The 23493-nt window shown below is 42.8% G+C and overlaps 1 protein-coding gene across 1 annotated transcript in view; it reads right to left on the bottom strand.

Moving 5' to 3' along the window:
• Positions 1-13054: 13054 nt before the first annotated feature.
• Positions 13055-23493, bottom strand: part of RIC8B (RIC8 guanine nucleotide exchange factor B) — a 32011-nt gene continuing 21572 nt past the window's right edge. The window contains exons 7-10 of the mRNA XM_066183979.1: positions 23231-23375; positions 22936-23080; positions 21024-21143; positions 13055-14123 (exon numbers count right to left, since the gene is read on the bottom strand). Coding sequence (XP_066040076.1) covers positions 14012-14123; positions 21024-21143; positions 22936-23080; positions 23231-23375 — 522 coding nt within the window. The 3' untranslated portion in view covers positions 13055-14011. The remainder of the gene's footprint in view (positions 14124-21023; positions 21144-22935; positions 23081-23230; positions 23376-23493) is intronic.

Raw genomic sequence — 23493 nt, 5'->3', positions numbered from 1 at the left:
AGCTCTCTCTATATCTGAGCAAGGCTAAGCTTTATGCTGTAAGCAAGTTCTGAGTGCTTTTCTGCCAATGTCACAGCCAGCTTGCTGCAGGCCAGGCAGTCACCCAGAGGTCACAGGGAGATGGGGACATGGGGACAGCCCTAAACCTCCAAACCACAGCCAACCTTACCCCAGGGCTGATGTTGAAGTCTCCAGTGGGGAAGTACTCCAGGCTGAGAGAAGGTTGTCCATCCACTGGGCATCTCAGCTGCCCACTGTTTGAAGCAGGGGCTGGAGCCTCCTAGGAGCTCCTGGTGCAGATCCTCTTGGGAGAGGTGGTCCAGTGCCAAAAGAAAATGGACATCAGACCTTGGGCTGCAGTGCTTTGGAGCAAGTGGAGCTGGTTCTGCCAGAAAATGAAAATGTGATGAGCACCTATGAAAAGGGAATTTGTTTTCACAGGATATTGCTCCTCTAAATGACAATGACTGCTCTGAAACTCTCACAGAATATTGGTTTTTTTTTTTCATCTGAATTGTCCTTACCTTGTAGCTTCAGTGTGACCCCCCACAATAAGCAGCAGTTGTTACATAAGCAGTACCCCTGTCTCCACAGGCACAACCATGAGGAACAGATGTTGCTCTTTGGGATAAATTGGGTTACCAGAATCTGGCTTTATAACCAACAATTTAACCTGTTGGTGCCATTCCCTTTTTGTCATACAATGAGCATAAAGCCATGCAGTTTTGCACAATAAGGCTAAAGTGCTAAGATTTTTAATGCTTCTTAAGGTGCCTGGGCCTGGTCTAAATGTTATACTGCACCTTATCCGGGGAGCAAAGCACTCCTAGCTTTTCCCAGGACTTGCAGAAGAACCCTCTTGTATTGAAAATCCCCAGCTAACCAAAGAATCACTTTTGCAGTTAGTGGCAGCCAAAGCCGTGAAACAAAACAAGGTGGGAGACTCTGGCAAAAGCTCTGTGTTTCCTGCTGAGGGAATAAGGCAAGGTGGGGGAAGGATGATGGTGCTTTGAGGATGCTGAAAGGGAAAGGAACAGCATTTTGTCCCGAAATGGCCAAACCTAGGGGTTTCTATTGGCCACTGCCTTGTCCTGTCCCACGGTTAAAATTAATTTTTAGAAAAAACGCATTTGTGAAATTTGAAATTCCTTTGGTATCTCTTGCTCTCTATGCTAAGCTTTAACAGGGTGTGTTGTTACTCCCAAGTGCTGGCCAGAGCATGCCCGGCACACTGCAGCAAATGTGTTCTCTGTGCTACATGCTGAGCACCAACACTGGGCTTATTTACACACACAGCCCCTCATATCTGAGCTGTGTAAACTGCTTCTAACAGTTCCTTTCCTTTCTTTGTTCAAGTAGACAATGGTCTTTGGAAATTTATTTTAATGCTGCCAAGACAAAATTGCAATTTAATTTGCAAATTGATAATTCTCCCTTCCAAATCCCCTTTAGCTCTGCATGTATATTACTTAATAGCTTATCTATATGCCTATCAAATACTTACTGCTCTGAAAGAATACAACAAATGACCCTTTGCTTGTACAGCAGATCAGGAGAGGGAAAGGGAGATATAGCTCCTCTCTTCATTCCATCTCGCAGAGAAAGAACACACTTTGGTTTCCTGTGGACCTGTTTGCCAGCTTTTTAGACCACAAGACAGCTAGTTAGGAGCTGCTTCTGGGAAGACCTTTGTGATAAAGAATGCAACACATGAAACCCTGCTAATATAATAAATGAAAAAGATAAAACTTAAAGCATCATTCACTTTAAAAGTTACTCCGTTCTGTTTTCTGCATGGACCTCTCCACACCATCTTCTGTGGCAGCACCAGTGCTGGGGAACTCTGCTTCCCAGAGGATCAACCCTCCACCCCCATAGCTGAGGTGGGTGCCCAGCCTGCAGTGAGGTCAGCCTGCTCTCACCTAGTCTCTGGGCTCTGAGTTGGCTCCTGTGGATGAAGGCTGGCAGGAGGGGGTGGCAGTGCTGGGCAAGCTGAATAAGCTCTCTGCCTCTCTGGAGGGGATAAAACCCCCAAGGTTATTAGGGATTTAATAGGGTGAGTAGAGAGGATGGGCAATGCAACTCAGCCGGGTGAGACCTTGTTGCCTTGGATATGGAGCCTGTGTGCCTGTGGGAGCTTCTTAGTGATGGGTCAGGACACCTGGCATCTTCCCTGTCTTTACAAAATTACCTGTGGGGCTGAGGGAAGTGGAAAGCAGCAGCTGAGCTGCTCTGCAGGTATTTCAGGCCTTGATAAGTGAAAAGGTGTCTAGGGGGGACCAAGAAGCAGCACCGGGGGAGCTGTGTGTACAGACAGCTCTTGAACCACTGAACTGAAGGGTTTTCCTTATCCTTTCACCTCTCCAGCTTATTTTCAGTCTCAGGCTAACTCCTGGACTCATTCAGCCCCATTCCTCAGATCTACAGAAAGCATTTTCCAAGGCTTCTGCCATTTTACTTTGCAATTTTAAAAATGGCCTTCTGAATAAGTGAAACAATGAGATAATGCTAGAAGGTATACAGTAGGACCTACCATGTCAAATTATAAGTTAATTGAAAACATTTAACTTTGAGAGCAAACACCCCATCACACATACACACACCCTTCACCCTGTAAAAGGCAGCATTAGAAACATTCTTGTATTTAGGTAAAAATGTGAGGCCTAAGCAGTTAAGAGGCAATGTGCTCTAAAGCCTCCCTAATCTATTTTCCTCCAATTCTTTCCACCTCTAAGAAGCTTGTGGAGTTAGTTGTCGATTAACATTCAGGAAGATTGTACTCTGTCTCCAGTTCATTGCTCTCTTGTTGGCTTATTGTTATTCAGAGCCCATTTATTGTAGATGAGCCATTCATTTTCCTCTAATTGGATGGGATTGGATTTCACTTTCATTGTTGGATGCATTGAAAACCCTGGAGGGGCTACAGAGATCAGCCCAGGGCTGGGAGATTTAACTTAGCATAAAGTTTAGGTTGCAGCTAAAAGAAGCTACAAATGTTTTCCTTTTTTTTTAATTTTGGAGTTTTTTACATGCAAATGCCTAATTTCTAGATTTGCAAGGTGTCCCCTGTGACCCCAAACACCTTATTGCATTACATACTTTTGGTATTTTTCTATGGTTCCTCACCAAAGCATTCATGACACAGGGATTGTTAGGAAGATTTCTGAGCATCAGAGACCCAGCAAGGACTTTGCACCAGTGTCCCTCCTTCCGGATCCAACTGGCTGACTCCTTCAAATGTTTGGATTAAATCCTTTCACAGTTCTGGGATCCTGCACTGTGACATCCTCCCTTGGCAATCTGCTCAACTTCCATTGGGGTGATAGAACGGTCTGCAGGCAGAAGGTATTTCAGAGCTGCACGCTGCAGTTACTCACACCGCAGATTGCTCCTGCAGCTGCTGTCCTCAGCTAAGGGCAAGCTGAGGGTGGAAGAACCTGCCCAGTGCTGATTCAGAGCCTGGCATTGTGGCAGAGACACAAGTCTGGACCAAATCCCCCTTAGCCATCTCATAACTTGTTCTGAAAGGTTGGCAGCAGAGCTAAAAATACACCTGGGCACCCACGTGTGCATTTGTGTGCGTGTATCTCTCTCGGGTTCTGTGTATGGGAGCTCCTTTCCCAGCTGGAAACACGAGGTGACCATGGTCACAGTGTGGGCAAGGGTGGCACAGTCCCTCTGGGCTCCTTGGCTGCAGCATCTCACACCTCACCAGGCAGCTCAGGGTTTGCTGCAGGGCAGAACAGCCTTCCTTATTCACCTGGAAAACCATCTGCTGGGAGGAGGCCTTGGGATCTAACTACCAGAGTTAGACTCAGTATTAAAATTAAACTTGGGGGTTTGATTGTCAGAAAAACAGGTCTCTGATCTGCTGCAGGTTGCTCTGGAGTCAGTGTAGAGATGGAAAGCCCTGCAGGATGAGTGATTCCTCCCAGGATAGGTTTCCCAGGGGGGCTGACCTGCTTTCTAGAGCAAAGCATCCAGGAGACATCTGCCTTAGGTGCAGCCCTGAGCTCTAGCACATCTCCCAGATGTCCTCTAAGCATCCATAAACTCACCTCTAAACATCATCTGGCAAGGTAAAGCCAGTGACTGTGTTTGTGGGAGAGAAGGGAGAGGAAAAGGAGCAGGGTGGAAGCAGAGAAACCCTGCTGTGGTGCGTTGGAAGGGTTAACATCTGGCCTCCTGCAGATGTTTGTCTTATGGGGACCTGTGGCCTGGCTGAGCTGAGGTATTTGCATGGGAAATTCTCCAGCAAACTGCAAGCATGTACAGGAGCCTTTCCCTTGGAGGGGGTCTATTCTGCACCTCTCTTTTCTTCTAGAGCACAGATTTTCATTAACACGGGATTGATGTATCTCTGACACCCTCACTGTGCTGACAGATGCATTTCAAACTGGCCAGCAGATTTAAAACCACCAGAAGGCACACAGGGAAAGGATGGGATGTGCCTCCAAACAGTGCTGGTGTTATGAGAAGGACAAAACAATTACTGAAAGAAACTGTTGAAAAAGACCCTCCGCTGCTGCACACAAGAATAAGCAAAACCTATTTCCTACAAATCTGTGCCCAGATCCTGATAGCACATAAGAAGGTATCAGCTTGACCCCAAACCCTTTTTCCCGTCATATAAAGGCAAAGAGCACACTTGAACCTTCCCCCCCCCCGTCCCTGGCTCCTTTAGTTAAATTTTAGGTGACTTGACACCTCTGAGAAACCCACAGGCAATGGAAGAAGACCAGCAGAGAGCAGTAGAGCCTGGAGGGAGGCAGAGGCACCGATACACCACGTGGATTGAAAATAAGAGAACTAACACCAGTCTCAAAGGTCAGGCTCTGGCTGAGATACAATATCTTGACAACCTTAACCAGTAAAACTGACAGACCCAGAAATGAGGACAACATCCAAAGGGGCCCGAAATTATAAATAAATATTAAAAACGAGGTAAAGTTTCATTTGCTGCTTGCTGAGATTTTTTGTTGTTGTTGTTGTTTAGAAGGGCTGTGGGAGACACCACATGTGAAAGGCTTTAACATGAAAACCTGCATTAGAAGTAGCTGGTCCAAAGCACAGACATTTTGAGGGTCTCCAGACCCCTCACAGCACGTGGAACACCAATGACAGCAGCAGGCAGGGCTTCCCTGGTTCAAAAGTTTGTTGACCAACCAAAGAGCTTCAGATGATAGCAAAGCCCACCAGAACTCACAGTCTGTCACTTCAATGCCCAATTATGCACATGAAATACTGTTTTGAGCTTTTTTCAGCTCCATTAAATAAATGAAAGTTTTACATACCTTCTTCCTACAGAGATATTTGGTAGTCGAGAACCTCTGGCTCTTGGTGGTTCTTGGTGTCTCCAGGCCCCTATTAAACAGTCTGCAAATGATAATTTAAAAAAGCAAGTCAATGAGCTCAACAGCCACTATCCCAGGCTTGCATCTCCCCTGGAAAATTGTGCTGGTCTGCAAGGAATAAGTTACAAAGACGCATCTGCTCTGGCTCCCACACAGCTTTCCCCGGAGTGTGCTGAGCAGCACGATCATAAATCATCTCCCTGGGTTTTCCAGGCCTCCACAGATCCGTGGGTTATAGGCAGGCAGCTGGCCGCAGCCATGGTCTCTCCAGCACTGCACGGAGGGGTCAATCTCCCCGTGGCAAGTGGCACTTTCACATACTCCCTGTGCAGGGACTGTGCAGCCTCTACATAACTTGTTGGCTTTGACCATCACACCTCAGATCTGTGATATCTCCAGCCCCTTCAGGTGTTTTCCAAATCATGAGTACATGGGACATCGAGTCCCCTGGGGCCACAGGTCTTACAGAACCCTACTGGACGTTTTCCTGTGGAGAATGTTCTCCAACAGCAGCTCCAGCTCAGATACTGCTGAGTTACTTTACGGTCATGCTACATGTGCCACACAACTTGAGCATTATTTCTCATAACACGACCTCTTAGTCCACAAGGGCACATGTGCTCCCATCTGCCCAGCTGCAGGGGAACCTTTGCCTGTGGAATCACCCCAACCCACACCAGTGAACACGTCAGTTGTATCACATGCTCAGAGTTCAGGTATTTCTCTCTTTCTCCATTTTTTCCCAGTTGTCAGCTACAAAGAAGCAGTGGGACACACTGTCACAGGCAAGGAGGTTACCTTCCCTAAGTCAGTCGCAGTTATAGGTGTGGGAATCTCTTAACTCTGCTGTCCTTGGGCACAGCAACCTTTCAGTTTTTCCTCTTGCACATCAGCCATGCTGAATTCCACTCTTGTCTGGAGACAACCAAAGCCAAACTGGTCATCCCACAAACACAGCATCACTGGGAGGTATTGATCTCTAATGGTGCAAAAATTTTATAGAGTGAAATCTAGCAAGAATAGTAAAAATTATGGCCTTTTAAAACTCTTTCAAACAATTACAGAAGGAAATGAGAACTTTCTATGCCATTTTAATGTCCTGCTGCTTTAGTAAAAATTTGACATGACTGCTCCATTTCATTTCAGGATTTTTTTCAATTTCCTGATTTTGCCTTGTCTTCAGTTACTTATTTTTCCTTCCTCCCATTTTTAAAGAATTTGCAGAGGTTAAAGGGAATACATACACACATGCAAAAATTGAGGAACTGAGTAAAACAGAGAGCTCTTTCTTTCCATTTGATTTCCTTTTCCAGATGTTCTTCAATGGGAGCAACACATGAGGAAAAAAAAAGGCCTTGAATGAAAAATAAATTTTAAAAAGTGGTGGGAGTAAAGGATGACAGAAGTGGGAAAGTGAGAGAGAAGAGCAGACAGTTTCTCAGAGCAGGATACCCCATCCCAGACTGCATCTCCTCCCACTGCAGAAGCAGAGGTAATTTGTAGGCTCACCAGCTCTCCTGGCCTTGCCTGCTGCCAAGGGTTTATTTTCCAGGGAGCCTCTTTCCAGGCCCAGAACAGGCAGTAGGAATGCCTGGACCCTGGTTCTCAGCAGGTGGATACAGCAGCTCTGGTGCCACTGGTGCAGCCAGGCCATGCTCTCAGGACATCTCTGGGAAACACAAGCCACACTTACAGAGGCGTTTTGCCTTAGGCTGGGAAAAACTGTCCTCATCTTCCATAATCGTCCAAGAAATGACAATGAACAAATGGCTCCCTGCCACTTGCTCTTTTGTTAGGAGTTTGCCTCCATGCAAACCAGCTGCCTCACGACCTGGGGAATGAAAACCGCCAGATTCTCGCAGGTTTGCACCCAATGCTGCCATTTCCTCACCGCATTAATTCCAGCTGCCCATCCCTGCACCCCTTCCAGCCCTGCTGTTGCTCTCTCCTTGCCTCAGGAGCGGCCCCAAGCCGTGAGTCTCCGTGGCCAAGCACAAGCCATGGAAACAGCCCAGCCCAGCTCCCCAGGGAAGGACACCCACCATCACCCCACTGCCCTTGTGTCCCCCTATTACTGCTTTGATACGAATGATTCCAGCTCCCCTTTTCCCTCCCTGGCACAAAGCTGCCCGCTCCCCCAGAGTCAGCGAGCGGCGTGTAAAAGTTGTTGCGTCTCCATTAAACTGTACGCGCTCCGCCCGCCAGCCGCAGTGCACTTCAGATAATTCTTTGATGCAATATATTTTCCAGGATAGGCTTTTGTTTTCTTTCTTGGCCGCTCACCCTCTTTCTGTGGTCAGTTTTGCTCATTTCTCTTGTAAGCTGTCTAGAGGCAGAGAAAAGGCTTTCAGTTTTAAGCAGTTTCCTTTTCAGTTCCCCTTTATTGAATTCCAACCTCCATTTTTTTTTTTTTTTTAAGCATAGGGACATCATTTATCTTGGACTTTAAGTTGCAGGGGCCTTCAAGGGGCTTCTTTTTTTCTTTCCCAGCTGCATTTGTTGACACACAGTCAATCTGTTTTTTGCCTTCGTTCCCCCTCTTCCCCCCAGCAGGCCATAAAGTATCGACAGCTGTGCCCTTTATTAGCATAGCCATTTTAAGCACAACAAGGGGGAAGAGACTAAATATATTACAGCCATTACCTCTGTCAAAAAGTGACAATTTTAAAACATTTTAGCTTTTCACTGGGAAAGCCGGCAGCACAAAAGAAAGTGCTATAATTTTATTGTAAATGCTTTTTAAATATGGGTCACTTGGCCATAATCAATAGAAAGGATGGAAAAGTTCAAAGCTTGAGAACAGTTCAGGCAGATAGCAGAATTTTTTTTTTAAAAAAAGGCTTGTCTTTAAAATATGCTAATTGGGGCAAAAATACAACAGTGAGAAGCATGCAAAATAAGATCTTGTTCCTGGTCGTTTTGTTTTCTTTACAGCTCTGTTCATGCTTTTCCCATCTACTTATAAGTGTGTTTTACAACTTGGATGGGAATTTTTCCTCACCAACAGGGTGTTATGAACATTTGGGGACTGAGAAAACAAGAGGGAATCCAGACAGTCACTAGTCTCTTCTCAAAAAGGAAAAAAAATGCTAATAAACTAATGGTTTTTTCAAATGCCTTTGGAAGTGTGACGTGCCACAGCACTATAATTTACCAGGCAAACTCCTTAAGCATAAAATAATTCTGAAGTCTGAGAATCCTGGTAGTTTAGGTTCAGGTTTGAACTCTTGTTGGCAGAAACTTGTATTTTAAGCTTCTAGAGTGAAGAATTGGGCTTTTTGATTAGACAAGGACTAACACCCACCATCAGCATCTGTTACAAGCTCTAAAATGTAAAAGAGGGCTAATGGATATCTTGAAGCCTGACGATCTTGGCTGCTTTTCTTTTAATTTGTAATGGGTTTATCAGGCAAAGAGGAAGGGGCAGTCTCAGCAGGGTTTATTTTGAACGGCTTCACCTTCCTGTCTATTTGTAACATCTGGAGTAAACTTAGAAGCCTTTTCTGTTATTTGTCCCTCTCCAGATACAATTTTTGCTGGAGATTTCACTTTGTTTTTCAAATTTCAGAGCGTTTGTAAAACTTGGCTTATACCAAGGCAACTTGTTTAACAGGCTCCCAAAAGCAAAGCTGCTTTCAAGAACCTGTTTAAGCAGGAAGCCCATGAAATCCTGCACAGAGCATTATACAGTACCTGCCAAGGGGTGTGATGCAGCTTTTGTCTTGTGGTGGCTCCTGGGGGCCTGTATCCCACTGCACTGAGCAATTTCCAAATTTGCAGGAGAGAGCAAGCGAGCATCCTGCTGTGGGAAGAGTGTGGTCCATGGCAAAGGGGAAACTGGAAGGAATTCTCACCACCCATCTTTTGGCAACCAATTTAGCAGTTAAATGTAACCAGCTGGTCTCCCCAGGCTCCCTCTGTAGTCGAGGGAGGGAAAGCAAAGCTCCTGCAGAGGGTCATTCAGTGCACCCAAATTAGCCTTACTCTGAATTGTCCTCCCTCTCATCCGTGACTGGAAAAGGAGTTAGAAGAGACTACCCGGGTAATTTAGCCAGCTAAGATGGGTGGTCTGAATAATTCCTTCCCCACCAACCTCTAAAAGCCTGCCTAGGTACCCCACAGAGATTGGCATGCTGTCGGAGGGATTGATTCCCAGGCACGTCAGCAGCTCAGTGGTCTGTGCTCTCGCCTGCCCTGGAGAAAGCCGGGATGCTCGAGGAACTTACCTGTTCCTGTTGGACCCTGTAGCTCCCAGCCAGGACAGAGAGCTGAGCTGACCCATTGTGCTGTCAGATGACGCTGTGGGACTGCTTGTGGCAATGGTCAGATTTGTTTTTTTTTTCCCTAGCTGACAGACTTCATCTGCTGTCCTCAAGCCTGGCCAGAGGCCACTGGGGTGGGAGTAGCTGCAGGTCAGCCTGGCCCTTGAAGTTGTCTCACGGTGGAATTGAAAGTGGCTCCAATGCTGCATAGAGAGGAGACAAGCCTGCTCCTACCTCTGTCCCAAGAAATTAGTTTGATCCCTTCTCGTGGGACGCCCTCCTCCTCCTCACTCACACAGAGCGAGGGAGAGGGGCTTGCTCTCAAGGAGGGCAGCTCCCACGCCAGGGACTGACCTGCAGCGTTCCTGAGGCCTCGAACTGAGGGCAGCAGGCACGGCCTTCCAGGGGGCCGAGCAACAGGGAAAAGCAGACGATTAACAGGACTCACCTGCACTGCTGTGGTGAGAGGAGGAGCCCTGAAAAACACTGAGCTTTACTACAGTCACCACCTTTTTCCTCACCTCATATCCATCTGGGCCTCCCTGCTCTGCTCACCCCAGGCTGGCACCACAGCCTGGGCAGGACTTCCAGCACACCCTCCCAGACTCTTCCTTCAGTGCTGAGGGAGCTGCTTTTTAGGCACAGCTGGAGGATGCATGGAAAAGCCAAAAGGACACCCATTTCCCCCAAAATTCCTGATCTAGATACTGCATCACCAGAGTGACATGTATCTTCTGCATGGAGAACAAGAAATGTTCCCTGACACTTTCCCTAAGAGTGAGACCCATGCAAGTAACTAAGATGTTAATGTAAGAAGGATTTTCATTTGTAGGATTAAATAGCTGCTCTTTTTTTTCTGTCTAAAAGTGAGCCACATCTTTGCACTACTACTAAATCACTGCTTTGCCATGCTTGACCAGAAAAGAATCTGACCTGGGCAGCTGTTTAACTTGCTGCTCAAAGACCAGCAAAGTCTGGCTCTCAACTGTTTGAACAGCGGAGGAGTCTTTTTACACCCAGCCTTATTAAAGCACAGGATTTTATTAGCTGTTTTGTGGTAATAAGTTGAAGTACAATGTTGTGGAATGCTCCTTCAGGAGATTTGGGGTCTTGTGTACTGCGGGGTTTACTTTCCCCTTTCCGACTAGGGTGCTTGGCAACCCACTAATGCTACAGCTTTATAGTGATGTTCTCTTCCTTGAAGCCACCTTTGACAACTGATTGTTCACCCAGGTAGGAGAAAGTTACGATTTGAAGAACTGTAAGAAAAATATGCCATTGCCTAGTTATTCTATTTTTTTTTTTTTTTTTTTAAGCCTTTACAGATTTTCAGGTACTTGGAAAAACTCAAGAAATAGGGGAAAAACCCCATTTTGGCCACACACATACAGCAATGTTGTACATTCAAAACGTCAAAGCTAATGTGGTTTTTCTCTTTGGCAAATTTCTTTAAAGTTCTGGTAATTTTCTCACAACATTTTTAACAGATTGTAAACAACCTTTTTTCCTGAAAACCACTTTTGGGGCACATGCGGTTTCAATTAGCATTCGGGAATACCTGCCAGGAAGTTTTCATGAACATTTAAACAAATATATCTGTATTATTTTGCAAAAGAACAAAGTATTCTGAATTTCAGCAATTTCTCATCATCTTTTGTTTCATAACTCTAATGGGAAACAAAGAGAAGCAAAGATTCCAAATCATTGATAGGTTTAGCAAGAACTGTGTTGCTTTGAACTGTTGATGCCAAAGTAAAGACTGAAACACAAGATCTTGGGTTTGGGACTGACTGTAGAAGACTTTGAGAGTGAAAGGTACATGTCCCCAAAACCCACTGGGTAACACCTTTACAGTCACCACTAGAAAACCTACTGACATTTTACTCAGAAGGGAGTAAAATGGGATATTTCACTTAGAGACCCTTCCCCATACTTCCCAGTTTGCCAGTTTAGGTCAGACTCAGCTGCCCAAGCCTCCAGTTTTGGAGGTTCAACTTAGAAAATAAATTCAGGAGCAAAACTTCACAGTACACAAAAAATTCCGGGGAGCTCCTTTCTTTAACCTCACTTTTCTCCAGACTCCCATCTAAGAGAATTCCTACCATGTGCTCAGTTACTCTGAAAAAAACAGCCAGGACAAAAGGAAGCAGAGGCGCTGCTGATTTGAAGGACCTTTGTCCCAAGATATTCCCAGACCTCCAGCCAGTGCACCTAAGGTTGGACCTACGTTACATTGCAAAGATAAATCAAAAAGTCTGCAGCAGCCTTTTCACAAACTATGCCCTTGGAACAAGAGCTGCTCTGGGGCACTGAACTAGTGCAAGTTCATTTATCTCCATTAACCTGCACTACAGGCAACCCAGCTATGAGCCACTCTTGAGCTGGAGGATTCAGGCAAAATCCCCTATGCTTGGTCTTCACTTTTTTCTTTTTGATTGAAGCAGCATCTCATGGCTGTAGAACCTTCTGCAAGCATCTGTTTCCCAAGATAAACTAAACAGAACTACTTATTGCAAATGTTGCTGCCCTACAGCAAATGACAGAAGGCAGAGCACAAGAGCCTCACACTACACTGGTTGTAACAAGGTCCCTGGAGCCATTACTGGTTTATTAATCTCTTTAGCCAGCTAATTGTAGGAGCATATTCTACAGCTTGTAAAGCAACAATTGAGCTTTTGCTCTTTTTCATGCTCTGTACTTAGTGCTCTACAGCAAGAAGCCCCTATAGAAGTTCATGACTGAAACAACTCCTTCTCCAGCCCCCGCTGACACCAAGACAGTTCCTCACTAACAGGGCTGGGGGAATTTTTGCTCCTTGGGGAGGGATCACAAATTCTTTGCACCTGTAGGGGACAAAATACTTGCCTGTGCTGGGCTCAGAGTAGTCAATGCATGATGCTAAACTCTGAAGTACATTTTTGAGACCCAGCTTAGATGCAGCCAAGCACATCTCTTGCCCTTGGACAACTGGTGTCCCTTCCACTTTAGGAGTCATATTGATGAGGTAGGACATTACATAACACTTCTGTACCAGGAAAGACATTGCTGTGGCTGGCCAGTGTCCTCTGAAAACACAAACTGAACCACTGAGAGGACACCAATGCATTATTTGGTTCTTTTCAGTTCTTTTGGATGACTAAGATCATCTGCAGAAGCTCCTCACATGAGCAACCACAGTGCAGTTTCATACCAAATTCCCTTTTACAGGGTCTCTGAACACCAACTTCCTTAGTTCAGAGAACCAGTGTCAAGTCACAGGAGACAAAGACAAACTGGAGAACCATCACCAACCTCTGAATCTTCACCAGTGAATGGCATGTTTAAGCTTCTGCACAAAATATGGAATTAGAAACTAGGGCATGGATTATTCTTCATGTAATTCATGCTGGGAGAAACACACAGATAGAAACCAAGCAGGGAAAGAGGCAACAACAGCAGTGCAGCACGCCTAAAACTTTAATCTTTGTTTTTAAAGAGTACAGAATTGAAAGTGACACTTTCTTCTCCTTTCCACCCACCCATTCTCTATCCCATTGCTTCCTAAGTTCTCTCTAATGGGAAATATTTCTTGGTTGATTAGTTTGACTTCCCTTTATGTGAGGCATAGTTCATCTCCAAAAGTAGGCCCCAATCCAGTCAAACACTGGCACATGCACTCCAGTCCCCACCCATTCATGGCAACAGTTAAGTGCAATACTTGAACACCATTTTCAATTGGGATGTTTTTACTTAACCAAAGAAGGGAGCAGGGGGTATATTGGTGTGGTCTTAACCGGGGAGGGGGGAGGGAAGACATACAACATACATCATCTTGTTCCCAATTTAAAGGCAGTTTTAGAAGCAGTCTGTCACTGACACATTGTTAAAATCTTAAGCAGCAGCTTAACTGGAGAAGTTTGTAGCAGTAAGAAACCCCAGGGCACTTTAAAAATGGGAGCTTTGAAAACACTGCTCAATGCCAGCCTCGCAAGGTCAATCAGACTTCTAAGTCTAAACACTCTCTGCTCCTAATGCCATTAAGTAAACACACTTCATTAATACAATTATATAAAGAGGAAGACTGGCAAGACAATACAAAAGATTATCAAGAATAGGAAAACCTACAGAGTTCAGAAAACAGGATTCTGGAAAATGAAAGTGGACTTTACACTGTAGGCTTTCACTTTTTATCCTTTTGAAATACATTTAATTTAAAATTAATAAAGATCATAAACTAATAAATTGATATGTTCTCTAAACAGACATAATAAAAATTCAGACATTACAGCACAGGACCCATCATTTAAATATGCCAGTAATAGAACAGTTAAAGTGATGCTGGCTAATGTGTGGATAAAAGAGGCTCTAAAGAGAAGTGTGGATTAGAGGAGAATTGAGAGTGAAGCAGGTGATGCCTTAGTCCGAATCTGAGCTCTCTTGCTTGTTGGTCTGGTACTGGCTGACAGCTTCCTCCAAAGGAGCCATTGTCCCATCCGGCCGCACTCCCATTGGCTTTATGAGCTCATCTCTGTGAGAGATTGAAGAAAAGAATCCATATTAGCATGTGCACACATATCAGCTCCCATGTGTTCCCATAATACAGTCACATACAGTATATGCTTCGGGACATAATGAGCCTCTAAAAGGAAGTTATTCCTGCTAAAGCTCTCTGTTCTGAAGAAAAAAGGCACAAAAAACCTTCCCAAATAGGTGGGAGGGGAAGAGTAGGCCAGATAAAGACTTCATTCATGTAGGCCAAACCTACTTAGCCAATTAAAGACACCATGAAAAGTCAGTGCCTAATAGGCTCAAGACAAGGAGCAGGTTCACTGTTTTGGATACACAAACTAGCTTTTCTTCTGAGAGTTCTCTGACAGCCAGTTCTTCCTAAAATTTCACCTGCCATTCTGGCAAATGGATGCCCAAGCTATTAAAACAATTTGATGCATATTCATCTTGTTGAAGGAAATAAATCAGTTAAAAGAACAGACTCTGCCTACACCACTAGCAGGGGTGTTTAAAGGACTTGCTGATTCATTTAAAGAAAGCTGACTGATTCTAATACTATTGCTTTTGTTTGTGGCAGTTTAATTACTGGATTTACAGCCATTTTAATCTCTTCAAAGCTCCAAAGGCCGCTCAGGAGTTAATCCAATTATATCTACTCCACAAGCTACAGCCTCATCTAAGAGATGATTAATTATTGATTAAGCCAATCAAAAAGTATTAGCAAAGATTTATTTAATCCTCACTTTTTATCACCTCATTTATATGTGGATTATGGCAAAAGATGTAAGGGCAAAGATAACATTTTGATTTTACACTAAAAAAAAAAGGGAAAATACCTCTAAATATTCAGGAGTCACCTTAAATAAAGGAGCAGAGGTTTGATGCTAATTTACCCCTTGGCTGAAAGGCAGCCCAAAACTGCCAATTTAACATACATCTACCACCCTCCCAATCCATGGACAATAAAACTGCATCACTCAGTGGGGAAGCAGAGGCATCTCACCAGCTCTCTGCCTGGCCTGTACTACTACCTTGACTGAAAAAAGGGACAACAATTCCTTGTACACAGCTGGCAATCAATCCAACCCTGACACACTCACAGGAACAGCAAGAAAGGCAACATCTGAGTCACATGGCATGCATATGCCAGACACTCTACAGTCAAGATGCAGTTCAATCAAGTGTCAAAAAGAGACCTGCAAGATAAATGCAGCTGTTTGTGCCGTTTTGACAATCAGATCCTACAGCAATTAACTCACAAGTGCCACACGAGAAACAATTGCTGTGGCTTGGCTGACCAGGTCTGGTGGTAAGCCTGAGGCCAGGGAAAAAGGTTTGCAAGACCAGATCAAAGAGCACAGGCCAGGCTCTCCCTCAGTGTGTGTGGAAGAATAAGATCGATCTTTCAACAGACTGGAGAGAGCTTGCCATTACTTCAGGACTTCCAGTGAGACCCCTCCCTTCTGGCAATGCAATCCAGAGTGTGCAGATTCTGCCCAAGTGTCAGCACTCAGAGAATCTCTTGGAGATGTGTGGAAAAGACACCTCTGAGCCCTTGAAATTCAAACGGGCTCAAAACATGAAGACTGCAAATCTGGTGTCCAAAGAGGACCAGAACCCTGCCTGATGCTGGGTTCCCCCAAAGACAAAGCTGGAGTGCTTTAGAGTCGTGTCTAATAGCAAAAACTTTTCCACACAGAAAAAATCCTATACATCTAAGGTCTTTTTGGTTTTCAAACTTTGAACATCACACAAAACAAGTATTGTCTAAAATGCAAAAATATAGCCACAAAGAACAAAATCACCATTGCTTGCCCTTTAAGCTGAAAGGATCCTAGATTTTTGTTTTAAAAATACCAAGGCGTACTCTTAAGTTGCAACACTTAATACTGCAGCCAAAAGTCAAGGAATCACATAATTTTCTAGTCATTTACCATTTATTTTTGGTAATAAATGAATACAATGGCTAATAAAGGATAAAAATTTACTCATGAAAAAGGAAAGAGAAACACAGGAAAACAAGGTCTCAAGGTCCCTTTATGTGGGGACCTCCCTGTCCTCTCAACAATTCTTAGGTCTTTAAATATTGTCAAGAAGTCCTATCTCATAATTTGTCAATTATAAAGGCAAAGTTCTTTCTCTGGGGCTTCCCTTTTCCAGCCTCACTTTCACATCCCACTTTAGCCTTAGGCTTTAACGATAGGAGCCAGGCTGAGCTCACACTGCACAGAATAACCAGGATGTTTATCAAGTACCTTTCTGTTCCTGCCTGAGCTTCCTGCTGTGCAAGTTCCTGAGCAGGATGGAAGAGGGCTGGTAGGGGTTTGCTCTTCTGTGCATTAGGAGGCTGAATTCCACACATCCTTCCTCAGGCAAGTGCTACCCAGTAAAACTGAACTGTCTGAAGACAGAAATATACCAAGCCACCAAAGAGAGAAGGAGGAGAAGAAGCAAGGATTAGCCGATTTTATTTCTAACCACAATCTAGACCTCAGCTGTGCTTTGACACCCTGGGCTACCTAAGGATGTGCTCAGTGTCCACGGGGAGAGACAAGGTGGGCAGGGAAGTGCCAGGAACTGACAGGCAGAGCCTCAGAAAACAGGTCACTGTCCAGAAACTGGATGTTTATAGCACATCCATAGGGCAGAACATCACTGGCCTCAGCCCAGTAGATGGCAGTGGGAATTCTTCCATATCCATGAAGCTCTATACAAGCACACAATGCATTTTTATGCATGTTTGAACATCCTTAGGTGACCTTCCACATACTCAGATGCACCTTGTAACACTCATTTTTCTAATGCAAACAAAACATTCTATTTAAGTGTAATTAGAAACACACCGTAATTAAACAGTTGGTAAAATGCATTCTCTTCTTCCACTTGCAGATCTCCCAAGAGTCTCTTCAAATATACAAGTTCTTCAAATAATACAAGTTCTGCCTTCCTGCTTTGTCATTTAGCTTGATAACGACTCAAACATCATTGCCCTGTTTTGAAGGGTGACTCCTGTGTCTGCTGTCTGTGCTGCAGGGCAGCACTGCCACACAGAATTAATGATGGTGTCTGTAATCAAACAGCCATCATGTAAACACCAGCCTGCCCCTTTGATAAAACAGCATCTTGGGGACCTATTCACCTCCTCATAATTGAGTGCCACATAATAGTTCCGATCCTTTCAGGGAACATTATTTTGTTCTATGATTAGAAACGGAAAGAAAAAAAAACACCTCGATGTAGCATTGCTTTCTTCATTGATCCTATGATTAACTTTGTGTTTTTAATGAGTAGGGTACCTTGTTTAGACAGGTTCTCTTACTCATTTTGTTGACTTCTCTTCAATGTACAACAAAACCCAAGCTGTGGTAATTGGGAGACCATTTTATCAGCAAAAGGATTCTTGCTATTAATACAAGGTTGGCTTGGAAAAGGCATTCTGACATTCTAAATTAGTCAATTAATATACAATTCTACCTACGATTTATAATAGAAAAAATGTTAGCATTTTTTCCAGACATTTTAATTAACACGAAGTATCTCCAATAATCTATTATATAGACAGAATTATCACACGACACTGACTCTGGGTGGCTAACTGGATGTTTAGCAAGAAAAAAATGAAAGGCTGAGTTAAATCCTTGCAGATCTGGGGAGCTTTTCAAAGCTCAAAGATGGGCATCATGTGCAGAGGATACTGATTTAAAGTCACCAAACAGTTCTCAAAGAACCAACAAGACACTTACTGCAGACAAAACCCACAGAGTTACATCAGGGCCAAGTTCAGGCATCCAAGATCAGCCTAAGTAGCATATACCTCTCCCAAGAAATGCAATAATCAAGACTTCTCATATTCATTTATACTTTGTATAAAATTTATAATTTACATAATTTGTATATACTTAATGATTTAAAAAAAGTAATCTCACTCAGCCAAATTTGATCAAAATACTAATTTTGTAGAATCCAAGTCTATGTTAAAATACTGGCACAGGGGAACTGGGTTCACAATAATATTCAGCTTTCCTACAGGTATGTTGAGAAATCAAAACTGGGTGATTCATTTTATTTTAGCTTTGTTGATGGTCAATTACCTCATGAATAGGCCTAAACACCAACAACCTAAAAGAATAGAAAAGCTTGGGAATTATGACCTGAAATGACCAAAAGCATCCATCAGTTTTACACGACCTCAAAAAGCTCCAATTTTTCAGTGCCAATGCTGAAAATAAAGAGAAACTCGAAAAGCAAAAATGCACTGGCATATTACAGAACTAGGAAAAAGATGTCCCTTTGCACTTATAGCTTCAATAAACCTTTACAAAGGGTACAGTGCAAACACTCAGCACCCATTAATGAAGGCTATAGTTTCCCAATGAAGTAGTACTGCCTGGCAAATTTGTTTTCTGAGTTCTGATATTCCGCCAGTCAAAGCCATATCTGGAGTGCTGCAGTGACAAACTGCCATGATTATCCTCATCAATCAGGGGCAGAAGTTGACAAGTCTGTCAGTCCTTCAACTTTTTTATTTTTTCATACTTTTCTCCAGTAAAAGTGTGTCAGCTCTTCAAAGCTTAGCTTCCACTGCTGGGACAATACCCGTGAACTAAGCAAACCTGTTTTGCTGTACATCACACAAGCTCCTGTTCAGGTTACACTAAGTTATATAAACTTCCTCAAGATGAGAAGCTGTTCCTATTCAACTTCCTCCTCTCTATAAGCAAAGCTTATAGTTCATCAGTTCATCAAACTGAACCTGTTCATGGCGCATTTCCCCTCCTACGATGACAAGAGAGAAGCAGAAGCAAGAAACCTGCCATGAGCATTCTGCCTCAAAGGAAGACTCAAACCCCAGAATCAACCAAAAACTCCACCCAAGCAACCTCTGCTTTGCATCTGTAGGGTGCAAACCAAGGGTAGGAAGTGCATTCCATGTAGATTTAAGTCTGCTCATTCCCAGCACTGAAGGGCTCAAGCTGGAGGCAGCACAAGTGTCCTGCTCCAAAACCATGGAGAGACTCCCACGACTATAGCATGGTACTGACTCCTTCGTGTATGCAAGACTGGCAAATTCCCATGTTGTTTAACATCTGCAGGGCCCACAGTTGCACTCAATTACATTCAGGAAAAACATCCCACAGCCTTCCCATTCCAAGTCTTACTTTCTTTTTCCTTCCTGCCAGCATTCCCCTCCTCCACAGTTTTAAGTAAAACAAGAAGTGTGGGAAGAACAGTGAAATGATTTTATTAACGTTATCACAGCACCTAAAGGGGTCACATCAACAACACTGTCCCACAGTAACTACAATACTAAACAAACAAACAAAAGCCCTACCACAAAGAGTGCCAGCCCTGAAGCAGAGTAAGTGCTATAGAAGAAACTGCAGGTGGATGTAAGGGGCACAGAAAGCCCAAGGTGACAGCAATGCTGCTGGCCAAGAGGATAAGTGGTGACACAGGGCAGCAGCTGCTCAGTTATTGTCAGCCTGTGGCAGGCACTGCAGCAGGTGCCTCCGACCCTCCAAACTGAAAGGGCTCTTGTGCCACAGTAACCATTGGGAATTTTTGTGTAACTGCTGCAGTGACAGCAACTGACTTGTCTTCAGTCTCAGCTTATCTGCAGCCTCAATCTTTCTTTCAAAGAACGTTTTAGACCATTTAGTCATTTTCTTGTGGTACTCTTAATGCTCAGCATCTCAATTCTCTAGCTTAACATAGCAATGATTCCATTTTACAGAGTAGTTCAATTAAGATTACATGTGCATTGCATTTTCTTCTTTCCTAAGAAGACTATGACATACTACACTTGCTTTCCATGCAAATAATGTGAAAAAATATTCAATTACTTAATTGACAGTCCCAGATCAGTTCTAAGTTCCTGCCCTGCTTTCAATCCTGCTTGTAATTCAGTTCTTGTCAGCTAATGTAAAATCCAGATTCTCCTGTATCTTTTGCTATATTCATCATCTTTAACAGAGATGTAAAAAATACACGTTTTTCTGAATTTCTATCGATAGATCTAGTTAATTGACTATCTACAGACTCTCACAAAACAAGCACATTTCTAGCTGCTGAGTTTTTTCCATGTTTGAAGAACGGATGCACATATATATTTACCTCCCACAGCTCAGTTCAATGCAAATTGATATGACATAAGTTTTGCAAGAATGTAATTTTGCTTATGAATTTAAAAAAAACCCACCTACAAACAATAGCTCCAATATGGCTAGAAGTGTGGGGAAGGAAAACCCCGTAAATTCTATGCATATTGAGCAAAAGAGAAAAAGCTACAGATAACAGCACAGGTCCATGTTCTTTTGCACATAGGAAGTTGTGAACTGAAGATCAGCTCTCTGTACCAATACTGTAACACCATTATGTCACACTAAGTACCCATTTCTTCGACGGCATTACCTTTGTCACATAAAACAAAATACAAAGGCTGATTTGTAATCCAGTCCATACTGTAAATTCCCTTTTAATTGCTCCATTATACAATATATTGTTTCTGACAACAGCAATTTTCACACTGGATTCGATCTTCATATAAGCAGCATGCATAAGTAGTTACAATGAGATGCTGCTCATTAACTTGGGGAAAATAAGCACGCTTGCCTTGGCCTGGATTATGCCCCATACTTTAAAAGAAGAAACTCTCTTTATTACCATCTGCCTATCTATTCAGGAGCCAGGTCCCTTCACCACCAGATCTTCCCAATTCTGTCCAATCCTCTCCAAAAGAGGTTTCCTCTGAGGTCCTGCAACCTATCACTCTTTTCTTTAAAGTGCTAAACATTTTTCTCTGCATTTCAAGCAGTCCTAATCCTGCAAAGAAGTTGATTCTAGCGCTATTTTGAAGCACTAGGCCTTAGTAAAGAGCCAGGATACAAGCTGCTTCTCAAAAGCAGCTATAATACAATACCTGGAAAGTTTATCAAACATGTTGACAAGCTTCATAGCCTCATATTCTTTTTGTTCTTCTGTCATTTCATCCATTGGATTGGGCATTGGTTCTTCTAAGTGACCAGTGATAAGGTTAATGCTGGAGGTGAAAAAACAACACTGTTTACCTTTCTGCAAGAATAAGTACATTTTTTATCTTCTTAACAGCAGAAAACAGGAAGGACTCACAGAAACCATCAAGACTAAAACTGTCTGAACTGCACATGAAAGGTTTTGCTATAAATAGACAAGGTTCATATTTATACCATATTTTCTCATGAATCGTGACTGTATCTTCGTGTGGATCTGCTGTATTAATGTCTTGTCAGTGCTCAAAGATGCACAAGCTGGTAGTCCTTGTTGTTGGAACCCAGAGAGGAACAGTTTGAAGCCAGGGGAATGATGATGGTAACAGTGACAATGTCATTAGTACTTATGACATAAATTGGGAACTGGATGACAGATCCATGCCACAAACTAATTCTGTACAGGCTTAATTTTAAAAATATAGACAGGTTCCAGTTTTCCATTAAATTAGTTAACTGTTGCCCTTCCATGATAATGGTTTTTTGCTCAAACCAGATTAAGTCACTTTACTTTGAGCATTTATAAAGCCAGCTTTGTTTACACTGTTAATACAAGTGAACGGTGATACATAAATGGTAACAAAAGCAGAGAAGTAGTTTTAGAGAAAATGGTCCGGGCACATTATCCTTTCAAATGTTTTAATTGCAAACATTTAACAGCAATACAGAAAATCAGATGCATAAATCAACTGACAGTTATCTTGCACATTTCATTTACGGGTTAGCTTTTAACTAAATGGATGTTATAGTTTTACTTATATGCATATAATTGAATGTCAGGCTTTTGAAAGTAGAGCAGAGAGAAAACAGCAAGAAAAAAAACATCCCGAAGTGCAGAAATAAAAAGAAACCTCCCAGTTTGGAGTTAATTTCTTAGCATAGAAACAACGTAACTCCTAAATCTCATACATTTAATCCTGTCCTTTGTTCACGTATCTTAAGAATATTTCAATAAATCACAAGTGCTCACCATACACCTAACCATATCTGTGTAGTTCAAGGAAAACAAAGTAAAACAGAAAAATAATGTTAATACTTCAGATCTCCACTATCAACGATTTCAGAACATCTTTAAAATCGAATCTTATACGTAACACGACAAACTAAAACCCTTAACACCCAATCAATTACAACTAATAAAAATCAACAAAGCTTCTACGTGGTCACTGAATCCTTCGAACAAATACACTGAATTCCTGCTGCATGACTTGGAAGTTATTTTGCTCCTTCCATATTTACATATGTGACCTACTTGGTTCTTTGGGAAAATTTAGTACCAGGCAATCTGAAATTCAGTCAAAACTGAAACTAAACACAGTGGCTTTCTCCGTTTTAACAAAGTACTGGCTAAAACCTTTAGATATATTCGACACCATTGCTTTCTCCATTACAGAGATATACCCCAAAAACAATAATCAGCAGCTTGGCAAACTTCATGTGAGTTCTTCAAAAATCTGTGACAAAACCCATCCTTGCTAAGTTTGCTACTAATTTTTTTTCCTATCACTTCCTTAAAAATCTCTCTCCACACTTGAATTTTAAGTAGCTATTCAGATGTTAAATCATTCTCATAGTAACTTTTTATTTTACTTTTTTCTCCTTGCAACCATATCTGACTACATGATGGTCACTATTAGAGGCTGGTTTCTCAATAATTAGACCATGATATCAGCAGAAGACAGGAGTTAATATAACCACATATCATTCCAAGACTGGCCTCTCTGAAAAAGGTAAAAAAACCCCCCAAATTAGGTCAAAAGAATCCAAAATGCAACAGGATACGTGAAATTGAGAACAATACTATACTTTGGTTTTGCGGATTTATATTCTTCTGTGTCTGTATCTTCATCATCTGAGTACCAATGATCTCCTCTTCCTCCTGCTAGCAGGCCCCTGGCTGCCAGCAATCCTGCTGCATTACCATAGCCTGTGTATTTCAGCAAGCTATCAACTGCAAAGAGGAAACAGAAAATAATTCCGCTGTAATCAGCTACAAAACAAACCCCACCAGAGTGCTACAAGAATTGAGAGTTACAGCGAGGCAAATATTCCAATTACAGCAAGACCTTATACAAAAGGGAGAAGAAAAAGTAATTTTTACCTCTCTCTTTACAAAGAACAAAAAGGAATTCTGCTGCAATTTGCTTTACTCCAAGGTCAACGTGTGTCATAAGGCGCACAAGTTTGTTCCTCACTGTTGTGCCAACTTCAGGACGATTTGAGACATCTCTTAATGGAGGCAGTACCTGGCAGCACAAAAGAAAGGGAAGAATAGCATGAAATGCAAGGAAATATCTTGCAAAATCCAATATTTACAAAAACAAATGTAGTCAACAGAACAAAAAAATACTCTGTCCTAAAAAA

This window comes from Chamaea fasciata, unplaced genomic scaffold, assembly GCF_029207755.1.
Source record: "Chamaea fasciata isolate MVZ Bird 193981 ecotype frontalis unplaced genomic scaffold, bChaFas1.0.hap1 SCAF_5, whole genome shotgun sequence".
In the NCBI taxonomy this organism is placed as follows: domain Eukaryota; kingdom Metazoa; phylum Chordata; class Aves; order Passeriformes; family Sylviidae; genus Chamaea; species Chamaea fasciata.
The sequence above is the reverse complement of the archived record's forward strand: the minus strand, read 5'-3'. Positions and strand labels throughout refer to the sequence as shown.